The 19,161-nt window shown below is 36.4% G+C and overlaps 1 protein-coding gene across 1 annotated transcript in view; it reads right to left on the reverse strand.

Annotated features, from left to right (window-relative positions):
• Window positions 1–2,535: 2,535 nt before the first annotated feature.
• LOC134321791 (mucin-2-like) overlaps window positions 2,536–19,161 on the reverse strand; it is a 46,210-nt gene continuing 29,584 nt past the window's right edge. Inside the window, exons 30-42 of the mRNA XM_063003651.1 lie at window positions 18,280–18,860; window positions 16,179–16,459; window positions 15,271–15,445; window positions 14,885–15,126; window positions 14,354–14,537; window positions 12,383–12,554; window positions 10,795–10,970; window positions 10,642–10,711; window positions 10,422–10,546; window positions 10,275–10,306; window positions 6,903–7,053; window positions 3,875–3,992; window positions 2,536–2,965 (exon numbers count right to left, since the gene is read on the reverse strand). Of these exons, the coding sequence (XP_062859721.1) occupies window positions 2,788–2,965; window positions 3,875–3,992; window positions 6,903–7,053; window positions 10,275–10,306; window positions 10,422–10,546; window positions 10,642–10,711; window positions 10,795–10,970; window positions 12,383–12,554; window positions 14,354–14,537; window positions 14,885–15,126; window positions 15,271–15,445; window positions 16,179–16,459; window positions 18,280–18,860 (2,485 nt within the window). The 3' untranslated portion in view covers window positions 2,536–2,787. The remainder of the gene's footprint in view (window positions 2,966–3,874; window positions 3,993–6,902; window positions 7,054–10,274; window positions 10,307–10,421; window positions 10,547–10,641; window positions 10,712–10,794; window positions 10,971–12,382; window positions 12,555–14,353; window positions 14,538–14,884; window positions 15,127–15,270; window positions 15,446–16,178; window positions 16,460–18,279; window positions 18,861–19,161) is intronic.

Here is a 19,161-nt window from a genome sequence, read left to right on the forward strand (position 1 = left end):
ATAATTTCCATAAAATTGCCCCAATTTCTGTATCTGCAAAGCAAAGTATTCAACAACTTACAATCTTCCAATGCCTATGTACCGATGTCTGTTAGGATTTTAACAACAGAACGATGAGACAGTACCACAACAAAACACATCAGAACAGGAGGGGAGGAGCAAGGTCAGCATGAGCTGCTACTGTCTGTACAGACATGGTCTTTACTTTCTGATGAAACTGGAGAAACGTGCTGAACGTAGCGGAGAAAACGTAAAACTAAAGTATCGATCCCATCACACTATTATCGATCCGATACCAATACCAACGTTGGTATCGATAAAATCGATATTTGGATCGAACAGCAGTTGGCAGTGTTCAGTAAAGCTAGTATCCAAACTACAATTTTTAACTTTGAGGTGGGAACTCGGATACTTGAATTTTTTTTTTAAATGCCGGAAATCATTTAAACAATTTTATAAATTCAGTAAAAAAAAATGTTGTTTAAAACCGCTACATTTTTATTGTTTTAATGACTACATATTTGTCACCACCCGCGGTGAATCTTGTGTTGTGAATCGATGGGTGGGAATTGGTCCCATGATGAATCAACAATTCTTTTTTTCAGGGTGTTGTTAGAGCCGATGTAGGAGTCGATTCCCCACAAAAGCTGCATCTCGAACTTCAGTAGAGTTAACTCTTTGCAGAAGTACACAAAACATTATTGATTATTGATTATTGTATTTATTGCAATTATTTGTTGAATAGATTGACAGGTGTAGGAAGGGGCGGGACTGAAAAACTGATAACTTGAATTTAAAACTAAAATGGATGAGAAGCATTTCTTGCACATCATATACTGTACATCAGCATAACACTTACTGTGCTGTGCTACAAACAAAAAATAGGAGAAGAGCTGTGTCCCAAATACCATCAATGATTCTATTTTAAAGGAGTAATTACTGTGTAAAATTAAATTCTGACCAATGGCGTGGCTACTATTTCCAGCACATTATATAGGGAGTTTGTGTGCACATTAAGACACAACCCTTTAGTTTGAAGTGTCTCAATAATTGTTCTTGTTGAGTTATTCAATGCTCCCTGTTAAATAGTTCTATTTTTTAAGGATTAGATTTTTTGTTTAGAATTTCACTTCAGTTTTGAACCTTTACACTGCAAACCTGATCATGTTCTGTATTAAATGGCCTGTATTCTACTCCCTACATTTCTAAAATATCTCTTATTTACTTAATTGCTGTTATTACTTTTTATGTTTTTCTTTCATCAGCAGTTATTTGTTTATGTATTAATTGACAATATTGTAATGCTGCTTTTTCACAATAAAACACTAGAATTGGTCAACCTTTTGTTTATTGAGTTTATTTATGCGAGCAAGTGCAAGTATGACATACAAGGTGAAAATCCCCCTAGGTCCCCTACATCACGAGCATTTATAAAAGGGTAGATACCCATGATGCAGTGTGACTGTTTACATACTGAGTCTTTATAGGCGTCTTTGTACAGATTAAACCGGACTCTGTGGATTGTCATCTTCTAACGGAAACAGCCCTCTACTGGTACACCAAGTTGGACAGGTGCTCTAGAATTTTTAAGGGCCAGTCCTTTGTCTTTCATTATATGAATAATTTATGTTTTTGGCTTTATAAACTCTTTATAAAATTTGCTCATCAGACTTTGACAAGGTATGGTGCGCCACTTGTAAAATGTAAAATTCTTTCAATGAATAATTAAATATAAAATATAAATATAATAATAAGAATAAATATTTGCTTGAGTAGTTGAATTAGCCATTCCAAAACCAAATAATTAAGTCTTGGGTCATTGTCCCTTTGAAACATCTTATAGCATTTAAGACAAGTAAATTTTAGTTGATCTTTCTCCTACCCTCATCATTTTATGTAACCAGTTTTTTTTTAAGCAAAAACAGCCCCAAAACATAAAACTACCATCACTATGCAAAACATTAGAGATTGATGTGTAGATTCTGAGGGTTTTCCTCATAATAACACACTTCTGGTCATTGCGGCTCAATCTTTGATGAATCTCACTATTTGAAATTGGCAATTGGCAACTATATGAAATTGGCTACACACTTAAAACTAATCTGCTAACTGATGTGAATAACAGGAATATTTGGTTCAGTTAATTCATATATTTTAGTTTTGGCCTTGAAAAGAATGCAAACTTACACTTTAATCCTGTCCAAGTATAGACAAGCTGTTTGTTTAGCCGAGGCTATAATATTCACTCTTTTCACAGGTTAGAAAAATTAATACAATTATTAATACAAATACAATTATTAGTATTTTTGACTTTGAAGAAAACCATTAATGAGCTTAACCTTTTGAAGAGCTTATATTGCATATACACAGAACATTAAACATCCTTAAAAATGTTTAAGACGTATAGTTGTGTAAATGAGCAAATTAAAACACAGATAAAATATCACTCTAGAGCCCTCATAATTAACAATTCCACACATTATTATTGCTGCAGTATGATTTATTTCTTTATATGTATATATAGAATGTATAGAAATGTATAGAATATCATCAACAGTACAGTTCCCAACATGTACATGTACATTGGTTACATAGAGAACAGCCTTATGTATTCTTTTCCCCTTTTTTCCCAAAAACATGCAATTTGATTACAAAATATTAATCTGTAAAGGTATTACATATAAAATGTAAAAATCAAATAAATGTATATTTTAAGTCTTACTCAGTCTGTCACAATATATCATGATCAGCTTTTACCCAGTCCAAACCACAGACTGTAATGCATTGTTATCCCTGCTTTTTGTCTTTACACTCAGTCACATGGCAGCCACACTCTTCTACATAGGTGTAGGTGTAGGTGATCTGGCGGTTGTCAGGACAGCGCATCTCCACTTGCTTGCTGATGGTGCGTTGATCCTGACAGCAGGAGCAGTGTTGAATCATGGTGTTAGCTACCACTGAATATCTGCATGAGCAGGATAGAAAAGACAGAATATGAATCTGATTCCTGAACCTTATCTACCTATATTAAGTCTAACGGTTCCTGTAATGGATGGGTTGCACCTAGTCTTGCCATTGAAATGGCAGGTGTAGCCTGTACCTGCAAGACCTGGAAAACAGAACCTAAGATGCTTAACCAAGATGGAACAATACTCTGACTAAAGAGCAGCAAACAAAAGGTGGAAACAAATCAAAGAAACAAAAAGAAGCCAACTACAAAAACACTGAGCGAAAGAACAGATTGACGAATGCGTTAGTTGACTATGGTATGTCACTCTAGAAAAGAAAAAGGAACTTTTAACCCACAGGAACTCAGATTATGCATTTGCTCAGCAAAACACACAACTATAAAGGAAAGTAGAAAAACCAGTCCACCAGTGTATGATATCCCACATTAAAAAAGACACAAAAAAAGGAACTCAAGCTGGGGCAGTAGTTAAAAAGAAGCAGAACAGCCACTCCATCACTAATGCAGCTTGCATCCAATTTGGATCCATTTAAGGGGCTCCCCTCGAAGAGGTGCCATCACGCTGTCTTTGGAGCCAGCTCGTCCGTCCAGGGTGGTTGAGATGTATAGGTTGAGAAGCAACGCAACACCAACTAAGTTCCTCAGAAAGAAGATTGAAGAATGCCAGCATATAAACTGGCGGAAACAAAAGTACCAGCCTCACAGAGCATGCAGGTTTTAAAAGAGCACGGCCACCATACAGCACAATGCCAAACAACAAGGAATCAGTGAAGTCACTGAGGCCGAAATTTAAAGGGGTCTTGACAGCTGTGCATAAGACTGCAATCTGTGCAGGCAGGCTATTACTCTTCTTGTGTGTGTGTGTGTGTGTGTGTGTGTTTTTTTTTTTTAAATGAGCACACTTACACTGAGCTGGTGTCACAACTGCCAGAGCAGGAGGCTATCTCCACAGACTGGACTGAAATGCAGTCATTGACCTGCAGGAAGGTGTTCTTTTTTAACAGAACACAGTTTTCTGTCTGACCTAAGAGAAAAAAAACACAGAAGTGTTATTACCTAATAAAGAAAAACTGAATACACACTACAGTACATGAGCTTATTCAGTTATATAATAATAAAAAAAAAAAACAGAGAGGCTTAGATATTGCTTTTTTAAAATTTAATATTAAGTTCTCTTCAGCTTTAGGTTGTTTCATTTGCATTCTGCCACATAGTAGTTTTTTGCCGTCACATGGAGACATGTGACTTTGTTATAATAGCTTGGTACTAGTTCAGTTCTGTGCTAAATGTGGAACTGCAGAACTGTCCTATTAGTGCTACATCACTGTATTTCCTCACTGTATGTTATATTTATTAATTAATTAATTACTGAAGAACCTTGGTTGTAGCATGCATTTCTTAAGGTGGACACTTTTTTAGATACTTTAGATAGTTTCACGTTGACATAATGGCATCACATATTACTACAAATTTGCCAGCTGTACATTTATGCAGCAAATACCTCATAATTACTGTATATGTACCCACTATATACAATTACTTTAGTTCTTCTGTGACATTATACACTTTGTTACCTTTTGGGACCCACCAAGATGCTGCCCAACAGCGTTAAACGTGTTATGCTGCTATTCTCAGTTAAATTTAAGACAACACTTCAAGACAACAGTTAAATACCCACTGCACCTTAAGTTGATGGCATTTGTTATTAATCAGTTTATGGCCAATATGTTTACACTGATTAGTTCTTCAGTACAATGCATTAAATTTGGCGATAACTAAACTCACAGTTTGCTCACAATCATGTATGACATTAACAATTTTTAAATTTAAAAGATTGATAGGTAGGATATGCAGAGTAGACAAAGGATGCATCTTACAAGTTTTGCAACATCCATCTGATGTGGTTGATTCTGTGCCCTATAAAAATTGAAATCATTCATTACATTCATAACTCTAACAACTCATAAGAAAAAGTAAAAGCAAAAGTGAATGCATGTTTAGCCACAGCCAATAATCTTACAGGTATGCAGTCTTCTGGGTTATACACAGGACACGAAGGGTTGATTTTCACTAAGACAAAGTTGTTGTTCACTTTTGTACAGTTATATGTAACACATAGTTCATTTGTTGGAGTCCATGTCTTTCCAAGCTAATTAAAGACATGAAAAGAAAGTTAGATGCAGTAAAACAGAAACCAGTCACATCATTTTATAAGAAAGTTCATTTTAAAATTACATTATTTTAATCATACCTCAATTGTTTGTATGTTATTGGATGGTCCACCAAAGTCATAAATACATTGTTGTTGTACACATTTTCCACAACATTCACCTTGGACAGCTTCATAGGAAAAGCCCTGTATAAAATGTATATAATTTATAACAAAATGTTATTACAGTTCAATTATTTTTATACATATCTATTTCCAGGGTAATATACATTTTACCCAGTCACTCCTCTGGGAACACTATCCACTATCCGCATACCAGAATTGGCACATTTTTTATGACGGATACCACTCCTGGTGCAAATCTCTTTATTTTATCCAGACTTGAGACCTTTACTGAGACCACACTGACAAGTGCACCTCCCAATTACTAATTACTGTTTTAGCAATCCTCCTTTTGGTCATTAGCCAAATGTACACTGAGATTTGCTAATACGGGCTAGAGTAAAAAACATTCATAAGATCAGGCTCAGATCAAAAGAAAGTCTGACTCCCAAGAATGTTTGACATCCCAAATGTGTTCAGTGAGGCTGAGGTTAGGACTTTGTGTAGGTAAATGTTTTAATTCACAACAAACTAATCAAACTATGTCTTTATGGACCTGTGTACAGTGGCACAGCTATGTTGAAAAAGAAAGTTCCTTCCCCACACTGCTATCACAAAGTTGGAAGCATACAATGTTTTATTTACAAGTGTTTGTATTCACTTGTAAGCAATGGGTATGACACCTTAAGTAAATAATTAGGAGGGGTTTACATACTTTTGCTTATACAGTTTATCTGCTCAAGAAACACAGTTAGCAAACTTTACCAGAAGTTTACAATACAGGCTTTACATAAGCAATACATAGTAAACATGAACATGCTAATAAAGATTGTGTTGAATTAGAGTGATTACCACAGGGCAGGTTGAGTTGCAGGATGTAGTAGAGCATTCTACAAGTAATAATCCAGTAGTGGGGTCCTCTGTAAATCCACAGTTACAAGTCTCACAAATATGTGTTGGAATTTTAGCTCCAGGCTGTTAACATAAAAAAATTATTGTACATCAGCTAGTGTGAGGTATACATTCTTTGTAAATTCGGTAAAGACCAGGTAACACAGAGGATGTTGTTACTGCTGCAGAGTTTTTGCATTTCACTCCATGAAGCATCACAACAGCTACAGATCAATGAACTGCATGCCTGGAACAACTATTTACTTAAAACTATAAATTTGCTCACAATCCACTATGCTTTTTTTAATCCTTTACTATGCTTGTTTCTACATATGCAAAGAGAGAATAACATATGAATCTGAATACTCACCAAATACTCTTCATCATTAAAGACACACACATGCTTGGGCACTAATGAGAAACAGAAAGAAATAGAGAAAAAGAGAGAGAAGTACAAAATGTGAACTGCACAAAGTCTGACTCAATAAAACAACTTAATTATTGGCGTTGGAGGGATAATATACATTATAGTCCATACAATAAGACATACATTAGAATGATTTTAAGCATATTGAATAATAGTTACATAATTAAATACATTCATTTTTATTATGAAATGTGTATATTTGTATAGCCTGGTCACATATTGAATGTCTTGTATTGCTTGTTGCTGTGTGCCACGGCAAATCCTGACACTTAAGCATAACTTTTCTATACAGTGCACATTATTTCTATTGTTACAAATATACAGTACTAAAGATATGTACTCACCACAGTTTGGACAGCAATCTTCTATTTTAATCTCATATCCAGGTTTGTTACAGGGCTCTGCCATTGGACATAAAAGAGGTTCACACACTTCACCCATTGATGCCTCACTGCACTCACACTGTAGGCAGTTCTTATGCCATTTATCTCCTGGCTAAAAGAAAAAAACAGCATGAATTTCTACGCCATATCACTATACACATATATTAGTTCTAAAGTATGCAGTGTCAATATACCCCCATAAATGCAACAAGCAGTATGTAAAGAAGCACACAGCTGTGCACTCAACACTAATAACACTAGTACTTTGTTGCAAAGCTGTTGTTGGCTATTACAGCTTTGAGCTTTCAGATGTCCACAGCAGGTGATTGTTAGCTTATTGTAGCATTTTTATTACTGTGTTTATGCCTTTTCCCTTTTCTCCCAATTCAGTCATATCCAAGTCATCTCCAGTTACCTAGTTGTATCTCTTCTTTACTGCTACAGGTCCCTACCCTGGCCAAAGTTTGAGGGTTCCTCTCACAATTGGAAAATCATTAATACATTTTCAGTGTTGTTCCAGTCAGGAGATTATGCCAAATCATGCAATTACTTTTAGCATCTTTTGTATGAATGTAGTGCAGTTCATTGTACAGTATATTGTTTACTGTGTAACTGTTGTGTATATATATATATATATCACAAAAGTGAGTACACCCCTCACATTTCTGCAAATATTTTATTATATCTTTTCATGGGACAACACTATAGAAATAAAACTTGGATATAAGTTAGAGTAGTCAGTGTACAACTTGTATAGCAGTGTAGATTTACTGTCTTCTGAAAATAACTCAACACACAGCCATTGATGTCTAAATGGCTGGCAACATAAGTGAGTACACCCCACAGTGAACATGTCCAAATTGTGCCCAAAGTGTCAATATTTTGTGTGACCACCATTATTATCCAGCACTGCCTTAACCCTCCTGGGCATGGAATTCACCAGAGCTGCACAGGTTGCTACTGGAATCCTCTTCCACTCCTCCATGATGACATCACGGAGCTGGTGGATGTTAGACACCTTGAACTCCTCCACCTTCCACTTGAGGATGTGCCACAGGTGCTCAATTGGGTTTAGTCCATCACCTTTACCTTCAGCTTCCTCAGCAAGGCAGTTGTCATCTTGGAGGTTGTGTTTGGGGTCGTTATCCTGTTGGAAAACTGCCATGAGGCCCAGTTTTCGAAGGGAGGGGATCATGCTCTGTTTCAGAATGTCACAGTACATGTTGGAATTCATGTTTCCCTCAATGAACTGCAGCTCCTCAGTGCCAGCAACACTCATGCAGCCCAAGACCATGATGCTACCACCACCATGCTTGACTGTAGGCAAGATACAGTTGTCTTGGTACTTCTCACCAGGGCGCCGCCACACATGCTGGACACCATCTGAGCCAAATCTTGGTCTCGTCAGGCCACAGGGCATTCCAGTAATCCATGTTCTTGGACTGCTTGTCTTCAGCAAACTGTTTGCGGGCTTTCTTGTGCGTCAGCTTCCTTCTGGGATGACGACCATGCAGACCGAGTTGATGCAGTGTGCGGCGTATGGTCTGAGCACTGACAGGCTGACCTCCCACGTCTTCAACCTCTGCAGCAATGCTGGCAGCACTCACGTGTCTATTTTTTAAAGCCAACCTCTGGATATGACGCCGAACACGTGGACTCAACTTCTTTGGTCGACCCTGGCGAAGCCTGTTCCGAGTGGAACCTGTCCTGGAAAACCGCTGTATGACCTTGGCCACCATGCTGTAGCTCAGTTTCAGGGTGTTAGCAATCTTCTTATAGCCCAGGCCATCTTTGTGGAGAGCAACAATTCTATTTCTCACATCCTCAGAGAGTTCTTTGCCATGAGGTGCCATGTTGAATATCCAGTGGCCAGTATGAGAGAATTGTACCCAAAACACCAAATTTAACAGCCCTGCTCCCCATTTACACCTGGGACCTTGACACATGACACCAGGGAGGGACAACGACACATTTGGGCACAATTTGGACATGTTCACTGTGGGGTGTACTCACTTATGTTGCCAGCTATTTAGACATTAATGGCTGTGTGTTGAGTTATTTTCAGAAGACAGTAAATCTACACTGCTATACAAGCTGTACACTGACTACTCTAAGTTATATCCAAGTTTCATGTCTATAGTGTCGTCCCATGAAAAGATATAATGAAATATTTGCAGAAATGTGAGGGGTGTACTCACTTTTGTGATACACTGTATATACAGTATATACACTGCTATTTTGAAAATGAGTTTTTTGTGTGTCATCTAATCCATCAAAAATTAGTACTGGTGCCATTATGTGACATGTGGTAGCCACAATATTCCATTATGTAAGACAATACTAAAAACTATAGAATTTTAATTAAAAACAGTGTTAATAGCTTAAATGCTGTCATGCAAAACATGACGTTAGACATTTTGGTTATAAAAAATACTGAAAATTAAGCAGAAATATAAATGAGTATTCAAACAAAGTGTATTGCAATTAGATCCTTACTTTGGTGTTGTACAAAGTCCAAATTGTCACTTAATTTGACATCGCATGGCCTCCTAATTTTCAGTGGTAGTCCAATAACCACAAATATGTGACAAATTAGAAGCTGTTAAAATTTGGGTGCCACTGTACATATTTAATGATCTTTACAACAAGCTGGGCTTAGAGTTTGCTGTGCAAGTAAAAAGGCCCTGCAGCACCCTCTAAGCCAATGGTAGTGCCAAGCTTACTTAACTGTGGACCATTTTCACTAGCTTCAGAATTATAGTAGACCTGACAATCTGGACAAACTCTATTAAAATATATAAAAGAAACTATGTATTTACAGTATATTAAGAAGATATACCAAATTGTTACATATAAATAAAGTTGTAGATGCTGTGCCTATGTTGGCCTATGTTGATTGACTGCTCTACAAAAGCATTCTCTGCGCCTAATCAAGCGTTACAAAGTTAGGCTCTTTCAAAGTTGTAACTCAGCTTAAGGTTGAGTTTTTCTGCCTGCCTGCCTGAGTTTTGCTCTTAAGGGTTGTTTTCTACTTTATATCTGGCTTTTTCTGTGGTTCATGGTGACATTGTGGAGTTTGTTTGTTTGTTTATTAGGATTTTAACGTCATGTTTTACACTTTGGTTACATACGTGCCGTCCACATTGTGGAGTCCAGTCTTTTCTATTTTCAAGTCCTGCTTTAGGCTGTGGTTTATGGTTTGGTTTAGATTTATGTGTTTTTCGCATTTAATTTTTTGTTCATTCATTTATTATTTCCCTTTTTACCCAAGGTGGAGGGATGTGATTAGGCAGACATTATAAAAGAAAAGTACAAACTATCTAGCTGACTTACCTTCTTGGGCTCATTATCAGGTCCAATACAACCTACAACACAGAAGATCAGTTTACAGGCAATAATTATATGCTTGACAAAAGGTTTGGAAAATATTCAGTTTTAAAATAAACATGTTTAAATCATCATGATTTATTATTTGCTTACCACAGAATTTGGCACAGACATCAGCAGAAGTGCTAAAGAGTGTTGTGCCATTAGGGCAGAAGCATCCTTCTCGGAAACTGTCATGACACACCTGAGTATCACACTGCAGATATTTGTCATTGTACCTGGATTTAAGGCAAATAAGTACATACTTAAAACTGACAGTAAAAACTAAATATATTGTAATTAAATAATTTTAATACTATTATTAATTGATTACATTGAATTGCAGGTGCGTTCCACCTTTGGTCCACATGGCATGTAAGTTTTATGTGCTGGACAGTTGTATGCTTTTAAAAGAAATGTACAATTATGAAATAGTCAGTCGTATCCAGAGTAGTTTTAAATGACAGGCTTATTTTCTATTACTTACTGCATTTTCCATTAGTTTGGCTCCTCCAGTCAACACATATAGACTGCTCAGCACACAGCCTAGCATAGTTTTCCAGGCTAAGGCAGCCAGAAAAGTTCTTCATGTTGCACTCGTCATATACACATGCTTTAAAGTAATTATCTGGAGGAAGGACTTCATGGCACTTTTCAAACACACTATGAAAGAAAACAAAACGGAGGTACAGAACTACAGAGTATCTGGTCAGAACAGATAAATCATAAGGAATAATAACTATACTCGTGGAGTACTTCTGAACTGGCGATTTAAAACAAACACTCTAAAACAATGTTTTAATTAAAAATAAAAGGTATTTTAATATCCTTTTACCAGATATTTAATATATTTTTAAACAATTTAATTTTTGTTGAAGTCCAATAGTTAAAATAGAAATATATGTTTTTTGGGTCTCTGAATTATTTTAGCTTTTGTGCTAGAGCAGCAAACATAAAATATCCTGAATATTTCATGACAACTACATTTGTATGTAGGTAACTTTAGCACAGCATCCTGAAGCTAACGATCTTGAGGCCTGCAACTAACAAGCTTAGTTTATTGGTTTGTTTAGTTATATGTTTTATTAGGATTTTAACGTCATGTTTTACACATGTAACATTTATGACAGGACAGGTAATTACAGGTTACACATAATTAATCAGTTCATGTTCAATGTCAAAGGTTGTCAGTACAAGGATGTCAGTACAAGAATCTCTAATAACATTATTACAATTTTAAAGATTTATTCAGTTGTTGTTATGTCATATGAGCTACATTGGCACACAGCTAAAAGACCAGCTATCTTATTTCCAAGAAGCTTTATAAGACATTATAAGGATTTGGAAACCTGGCAAAATGCAATGAATTAGTAGAACTTACATGCAATGATATAGATTTTCGTAGACATGTACAGTTTTGGGAACCTTAAAAAGTGTCAATCTGGTTTATTTTTTTTACCACCTAGAATAACATTTGCTTTATATGTTGCTTGGGTGGCACAGTGGTCTATTACACTAGCCAACCACCACCATTCCAATCACAGCAGTGCAGGAGTATCCCTGCCTTGGACCCTGTGTTTCGCGGTAAAAAGAGACTTGCCGCAACCATGAACAACATAAAGCAATTGATAAAAATGAAATGAACACTTTCTACAGTCAGCAAACATGCTTTTTGCTTACTACTTTAACCCTTGTCTTTAGGTCCTGTTTGTACGCAATACAATGTTCTGGTGATTCCAGTATGATGAAAAAGTTTGTGTTCACAAACTTAAGTCTTAAATCTGTGTGGGCACAGCACTCACCCATAATAATTATGTTTATGATAAATACAACCCAAAACACTATCATTTTAATCCAATAATATTTTTTATATTATATAAATAATATTTTTTTATACAAAATTACTTAGTTCTTAACCAAGAAGAGCATTAATTAGTAAATAAAAACATCATGTTTACAGATCAGGTCCATTCTGGAATGAAAAGTTCTCATTATGTTACTTTATCAATATAAAAACAATAGTAAATTATAGTAACAATTGGCCCCTGTTGTATAAATAGCTGAATGTGTCTTACTTGCTCTTTATGATTTCGCAGATGGCTGGTTCACATTTTTCAACAGTTGTAGTTGGAGGAGGAGGTGCACAGGGTAAAGCATTCACTGTCCAATTACTTGCTGTTTTCTCACATGACTCTATTTCTCCATTACGTAGACTGCAATCATTTGCTGTGTTGTTGTCACATTTACCTGAATTAACAATAGTTTAAAAATCAGTTATTGTAAATCAACACAGCATTAATATTGTATTTTCTTCACGTTTGGCAAAGATATAGAATGCATATGACCACTTTATAATGAAAAAAATCTCCACTCTTTTGAAAAAGCTTATTCCTTTTCAAATAAAAGACCAGTTGCAATCAGGTGTTGATGTTGGGTGATGAGGCTTAGTTCACATTTGATGTTCCAATTTATCTTAAAGGTGTTCTGTGGCTTTAAGGTCAAAACTATGTGCAGGTCACTGGAATGGAAAAAAACATGTTTTTATGGACCTTGATTTGTGCACAGGGGGCATGCCGGAAAAGGGCCTTTCCCAAACACATATGCCACCTCATTTCCATATGAAAAGCTGAGCAGGGTGTGTGAGCAAAGGTTAATGGGAGATTATAAACTATGTGTATTTCTTTTTTAACTTTTATAATTTAATATTTAATTTAAGACTGTATTCATTTTATATATTTCATTTATTCATACTTTACTCGAGACCAAGCTCAACATTACAGAATATTAGGTCATCAGGTTATACAACAAGATCATGATCTGCAGCGGACTTCTGTCCACCTCCAAATGGCTTCAAAAAAAGGTTTTGTAATGGCTTAGTAAGTCGTGACATGAACCCACTGAGATGCTAGGCAAGACTTTAAATAAACAGTTTATGTTTAAAAGCCACCCAGTGTGGCTGAACAATTTCCACTTATCAGAAGTCTTTGATTTTTGATCCTGCTGAAGATAGACCTACCAGTTTATAGGCAATGGCTTTTTAGGTAGGTGATATACTGTGTTTCATAACCTTTTTTCATTTAAAACATAAAATAATAATTTGGCCATGATGCATTAGTGTCCTGTCCAGGGTGTGTTACTGCACTGTGCCCTGTAATTCTGAGGAATCCAGACTCACCATGACCCTTACCAGGATAAACCGGTGGTAATACATCAAACTAATAAATTAAATGAACACTTTGAAGTGTCTTGTGCAACTTTGTTTTAGACTACTGTACATGTTGTATTATGATCATAAACCATTTACTGTGACATGCAGAAGTAGAGAAATTCAAGAACAATAACAACAGCATATAGAAGCACTTTGTAGTTCTACAATTACTGACTGCAGTCCATCTGTTTCTCTACATATTTTTTAACCTGCTTTCACCCTGTTCTTCAATGGTCAGGACCCCCAAGAGACAACCACAGAGCAGGTATTGGTGCATGAGCAGGTGTGTGTTGTGCTGGTATGAGTGGATCAGACACAGCAGCGCTGCTGGAGTTTTTAAATACCATGTCCACTCACTGTCCACTCTTTTAGACACTCCTACCTAGTTGGTCCACCTAGTAGATGTAAAGTCAGAGACAGGGTGCTGTTGGCTGGATATATTTTTGGTTGGTGGACTATTCTCAGTCCAGCAGTGACAGTAAGGTGTTTAAAAACTGCAGCAGCACTGCTGTGTCTTATCCACTCATACCAGCACAACACACACTAACACACCACCACCATGTCCAGTGTCACTGCAGTGCTGAGAATCATCCACCACCTAAATAATACCCGCTATGTGGGGGTCCTGACCATTGAGGAACAGCACGAAAGGAGGCTAACAAAGCATGCAGAGAAATAGATGGACTACAGTCAGTAATTGTAGAACTACAAAGTGCTTCTACATGGTAAGTGGAGCTGATAAAATGGACAGTGAGTGTAAAAACAAGGAGATGGTTTTAATGTTATGGCTGATCGGTGTATATTGTATTTAGTGTTGCAAATATTAAGCTGCACCTACCACACTGTCCCTCGGTGTTGTTGTAGAATAATGAATATGGTAGGTTGACTGCAAAGTTCATGCCCTTGAAGCTTATTTTGGCTTTGATAGCTGGAATGTCTACAGACATCTCAATGCCAGTGGATGTGATGGTGAAGTCTTCAGTTGAGAAAGTTGGAATCTTCTGTTTATCATTGACAAATACCTGGGGCAAATAAAGTTATTTAATCTTACAGTACATTCATTAAATATTTGTAACACGGCAGTGCAAACTTGTGCCATGTATGTATGTGTTTAAACATACACAAGTATATACATACATACATATATTCATTCATACATACTTACATGCATACATACAAACTAAAAATTCCTGTGTGTTAATGCAGTGCACAATATTTGCCTTGTAAATAGATTTTGTCCTCATGAATATGCTATACATGGTACTGTATGATGTCTTATTGAGTACAAAAATAGCAAGGCAGACATCCTTAAAAGTTTTATTAGTACAGTACAATAAATGCACACCAAAATAAACCACAATGCACTTACCTTATTTATAGTTGGGTTTCTTGTCTGTTCTAGTGTAATTTTATTTGATTTATAGTATATAGTTAAACTTTCAGGGCAAGCTAATTTGTGCACAGTGTCACAATAATAGTTCTTGATATGGACAGACAAATTATATTTTTTGATGATTTCCTGGACCAAAACATATGTGCAGTTTCCTTGGAAAGTATAATATGTTCCATCAAATGTGACATAATGTGGATCTCCCCAGCCATTACATTTACCTGTCATTTTTGAAAAGAAAATACGTGTTAACTTCTTTCTAGAGTATTACTAATAATTTCATAAATACTTTAAATTTATAGTGCATACTTGATTGTCAGTGTAGTAATACAAAAATGAAACAATACATGAAAGATTATACTTACATAAGCATTCATAGTGGTAGCAACATCCAGTTTTATCATAAACCTTCTCAGGAGGGAAACCATTTACACACACTGGCTTAGTAGGTACTGCATTGGCACATTGCACAGGTTTGGAATTAATGGATCCATCTATGCATGTATTTTCATAACATTTTTCTGTCCAGGTATCTCCATTCTGTTAATGAAAAAGAAAATAAGTACAGTTACCACACTTGGGTTATGCAGCAATCTATTACGCTAGCCCACCACTGCTGACATCTCTGTTCAAACCTCAGCCTCGTCCCAACTTTTTTTGTTACAAAAACATGTCATGTTTACAAAATACAATTGAAAAGTGGACCAGTAAAAGTCATTCTTTGTACTTTTGACAGTTAAAAGAAGCTTTAAAAGAATCACAGATATTGATTGTTATATACAGGAATGGTTTCCATTCTTGCCCTAAACAGATGCTTCCAGTTGCCATGAATCTTTTTACAATATTATGTGCAGTAGATGGTGAAATGGTTGCGTTTATTGTCAGATAGTTTGATTTAGGAGTTATTAAGAGATGACTTGGTCTTGGGTTGGAAACTGATCTCCAAGAATATATATCAGCTCTGTCTTGCTGGGGTTATGTTTTAGGTGATAAGCTAACATCATAGAGTAATCTGCCAGACATGTGTTTATATTTAGAAACTACAATATTTATCAGTAAAAATATTGGAAATCTTTGCTTATTTACTTGTCAGTTAAATAAAGATAAAAAATGAACAAATCACAGATTTTTTTTATTGCATTTTACAAAATGATTTAAGCGTAAATGGCATATGTAATTTTATACCATGCCATAACTTGGAAAATCATGGAACACATACACCTGCATACATCTGTAAAGAAAATCATAATAATTTGTTGGAATTCAATATTACCTTTTTTGGTGGGTCAAGGTATTGGCAGTCCTTAGGAGGAATAACACTTGTAGTTGTTGTTGTAGACAAGGTCTTAGTTGAAGTTGTTGTAGGCAAGGTTTTAGTTGAAGGGGTTGTAGTGGAAGAAGGTTTTATTAAAGGGGGTGTAGATGAAGTGGCTGTAGTTGGAGCAATTGTAGTCGTGGGGCATGGCTGTGCTTCTTTGTCAACATTGCACTTTGCATCACAATAAGCGGTAAAACACCATCCTGCTCCATCAGTTTCATTATACATAACAGACCCTAAAATAAAGTAGAATTAGAAAGTTAGTTACATACTGTATAATCTGTATATTCTACTTTATATTCTACTGCTCCCAAACATATCCTATTTGGGTTTTTTTTATATTTAATTAGTAATGTAATTAATTTTGTATTTTGTATTGATTATATCTTTTAATAAGCATATTATTTAAACCATAGATTTGCCAAGGATGTTCATCAAAGAAGTCAATGCTTAATATGCCCAGCAGGTTGACACATTATTGACACTGTTGTGTCTATAGGTGAGCTGTTAAAAAGGCTCAGACATAAAAAAAAAAAAATTGATTATAAAGCACTATGTTCCAAAGACGTCACACTCAGCTGTAATGCATGAGCACCCTAAACATTTACATTTTCGGCATTTAGCAGATGCTTTTATCTAGAGCGACTTACAGAAGTGCTTCCATAGTGAACATTACATTACTCTAGTTTAGGTAGACAACAGTCCAAGAACACAAATCTGCTGAAACCCTGTTAGAATTAAAGTTGTTTTTTTTTTGTAAGAAATGAATAAAAATAAAAGTGTTAGTAAGTAAGTAAGTACATGCAGCTTAAGTGTTTAGTACAGAGCTGGGTTTTTAATAATTTTTTTAAGACAGCGAGAGACTCTGCTGTTTGGACAGACAGAGGAAGTTAATTCCACCACTTGGGTGCTAGAACAGAAAAGAGCCTTGATGCTTGTCTTCCTCGAGTCCTGGGTGGAGGATCAAGTCGGGCAAGACTAGTGGCTTGGAGGTTGCGTGACACAGAGCAGGGTTTGATTAGACCTAGAAGGTAGCTTGGGGCTGGTCCATTTTTGGCTTTGTAGGTGAGTATCAGTGTTTTAAACTGAATGCGTGCAGCTACAGGAAGCCAGTGAAGAGAATGCAGCAGTGGGGAGATGTGGCAGTGTTTAGGTTGGTTAAAAACCAGGCGAGCAGCTGCATTTTGAATGAGCTGCAAGGGATTAATAGTTGACAAAGGAGACCATGCCAGTAGGGAGTTGCAGTAGTCCAGCCGTGAGATTACAAGTGACTGCACAAGAACATCCCTTTTTCAAAGATACAGCAGAATGTCAAGATGCCAGGTACGACACAAAAGTACTCCTAACACTATTGCTGTGCAGTGAAGTGGGGAGGATAAATAATGTTTTCGAGTGCAGACCACACATGTTACTGTATTGAATGAAAAGTGATAATGAGACTATAAAGGAAAGGAGCAGAACTCTGAGAATGCTGGGCTGGAGTTCATGGTGGCTCCCTCATTGTGCTGGGTAGCCAAAGCCCCATAACCCCTAAAGAGAAAACAAAAATGTAAAGAGCTGTGGATAAAATGGGTAGTAGGTGGGTGCAAGGATTTATCAAAAAGGAAAGAAAAGAGTGAAGGGTAATTCTACAGGCAGTCAGTTAGAAGTAGGGAGAACTTTCAGCCATATCTTTTTCTCCCAAACATAGGTGATAACAATGTTGCCATGCAGTTAGTTTTTTTTTTCCTTTTTAGCCCCCCCCCCCTCCAACTTAAATCATCTTCCTGCACATCTTTACATCAATCAGTAAGTCCCTATAATATGGGTAAATGAACATTCTAGTAAAGTTCTTATAAAATACTGACAAAATTAATACAATAACATATAGAATTAAATAGCATGTACAAAATTATTTGAAACTTAAAATTTACATACCTGGGTGAAAAATCTGGCCTCTGTATGTGCAGACACAAGAGACGGTTGTTTCTGAACTGGTTTTCGAAGAGGTTGTTGTAATGACAATCTGGGGTATTTTAGTAGGTGTTGTGTTTGTAGGAACTGAATGTGTATTTACATGAAATGTGGTTAAAGTTGTTTCTTTTGTGGTTGTTGGAGGTACAGTTGTAGTTGTTGTGGATACTGTTTCTTTTGTGGTTGTTGGAGATACTGGTGCTGCAGTTGTTGTAATAGACGCGATTTCTTTTGTAGTTGTGGGAGGTACAGTTGTTGTAGTTGTTGTGAATACTGTTTCTTTTGTAGTTGTTGGAGGTACTGGCGCTGCAGTTGTTGTAATAGAGGCTGTTTCTTTTGTAGTTGTGGGAGGTACAGTTGTTGTAGTTGTTGTGGATACTGTTTCTTTTGTAGTTGTTGGAGGTACTGGCGCTGCAGTTGTTGTAATAGAGGCTGTTTCTTTTGTAGTAGATGGAGGTACAGTTGTTGTGGATATTGTTTCTTTTGTGGTTGTTGGAGGTACTGGTACTGTAGTAGTTGTAAAAGAAGCAGTTTCTTCTGTAGTTGTTGGAGGTACAGTTGTTGTAGTTGTTGTGGATATAGTTTCTTTTGTGGTTGTTGGAGGTACTGGCGCTGCAGTTGTTGTAATAGAGGCGGTTTCTTTTGTAGTTGTTGGAGGTACAGTTGTTGTAGTTGTTGTGAATACTGTTTCTTCAGTGGTTGTTGGAGGTACTGGCGCTGCAGTTGTTGTAACAGAGGCTGTTTCTTCTGTGGTTGTTGGAGGTACAGTTGTTGTAGTTGTTGTGGATACTGTTTCTTTTGTGGTTGTTGCTGTTTCTTTTGTGGTTGTTGGGGGTACAGTTGTTGTGCAAGTTTGACCACAGCATTTTACTCTTATTTCATAATTAAAACATTGTCTGTCACTTTGGTCCACATTATTACAAATCAGCCCAACAGAAACATCACATGTCACATTTTGACCCAAGTTTGATAAAGAAATGTCTTT

Source organism: Trichomycterus rosablanca, chromosome 1 (genome assembly GCF_030014385.1).
Source record: "Trichomycterus rosablanca isolate fTriRos1 chromosome 1, fTriRos1.hap1, whole genome shotgun sequence".
In the NCBI taxonomy this organism is placed as follows: Eukaryota; Metazoa; Chordata; class Actinopteri; order Siluriformes; family Trichomycteridae; genus Trichomycterus; species Trichomycterus rosablanca.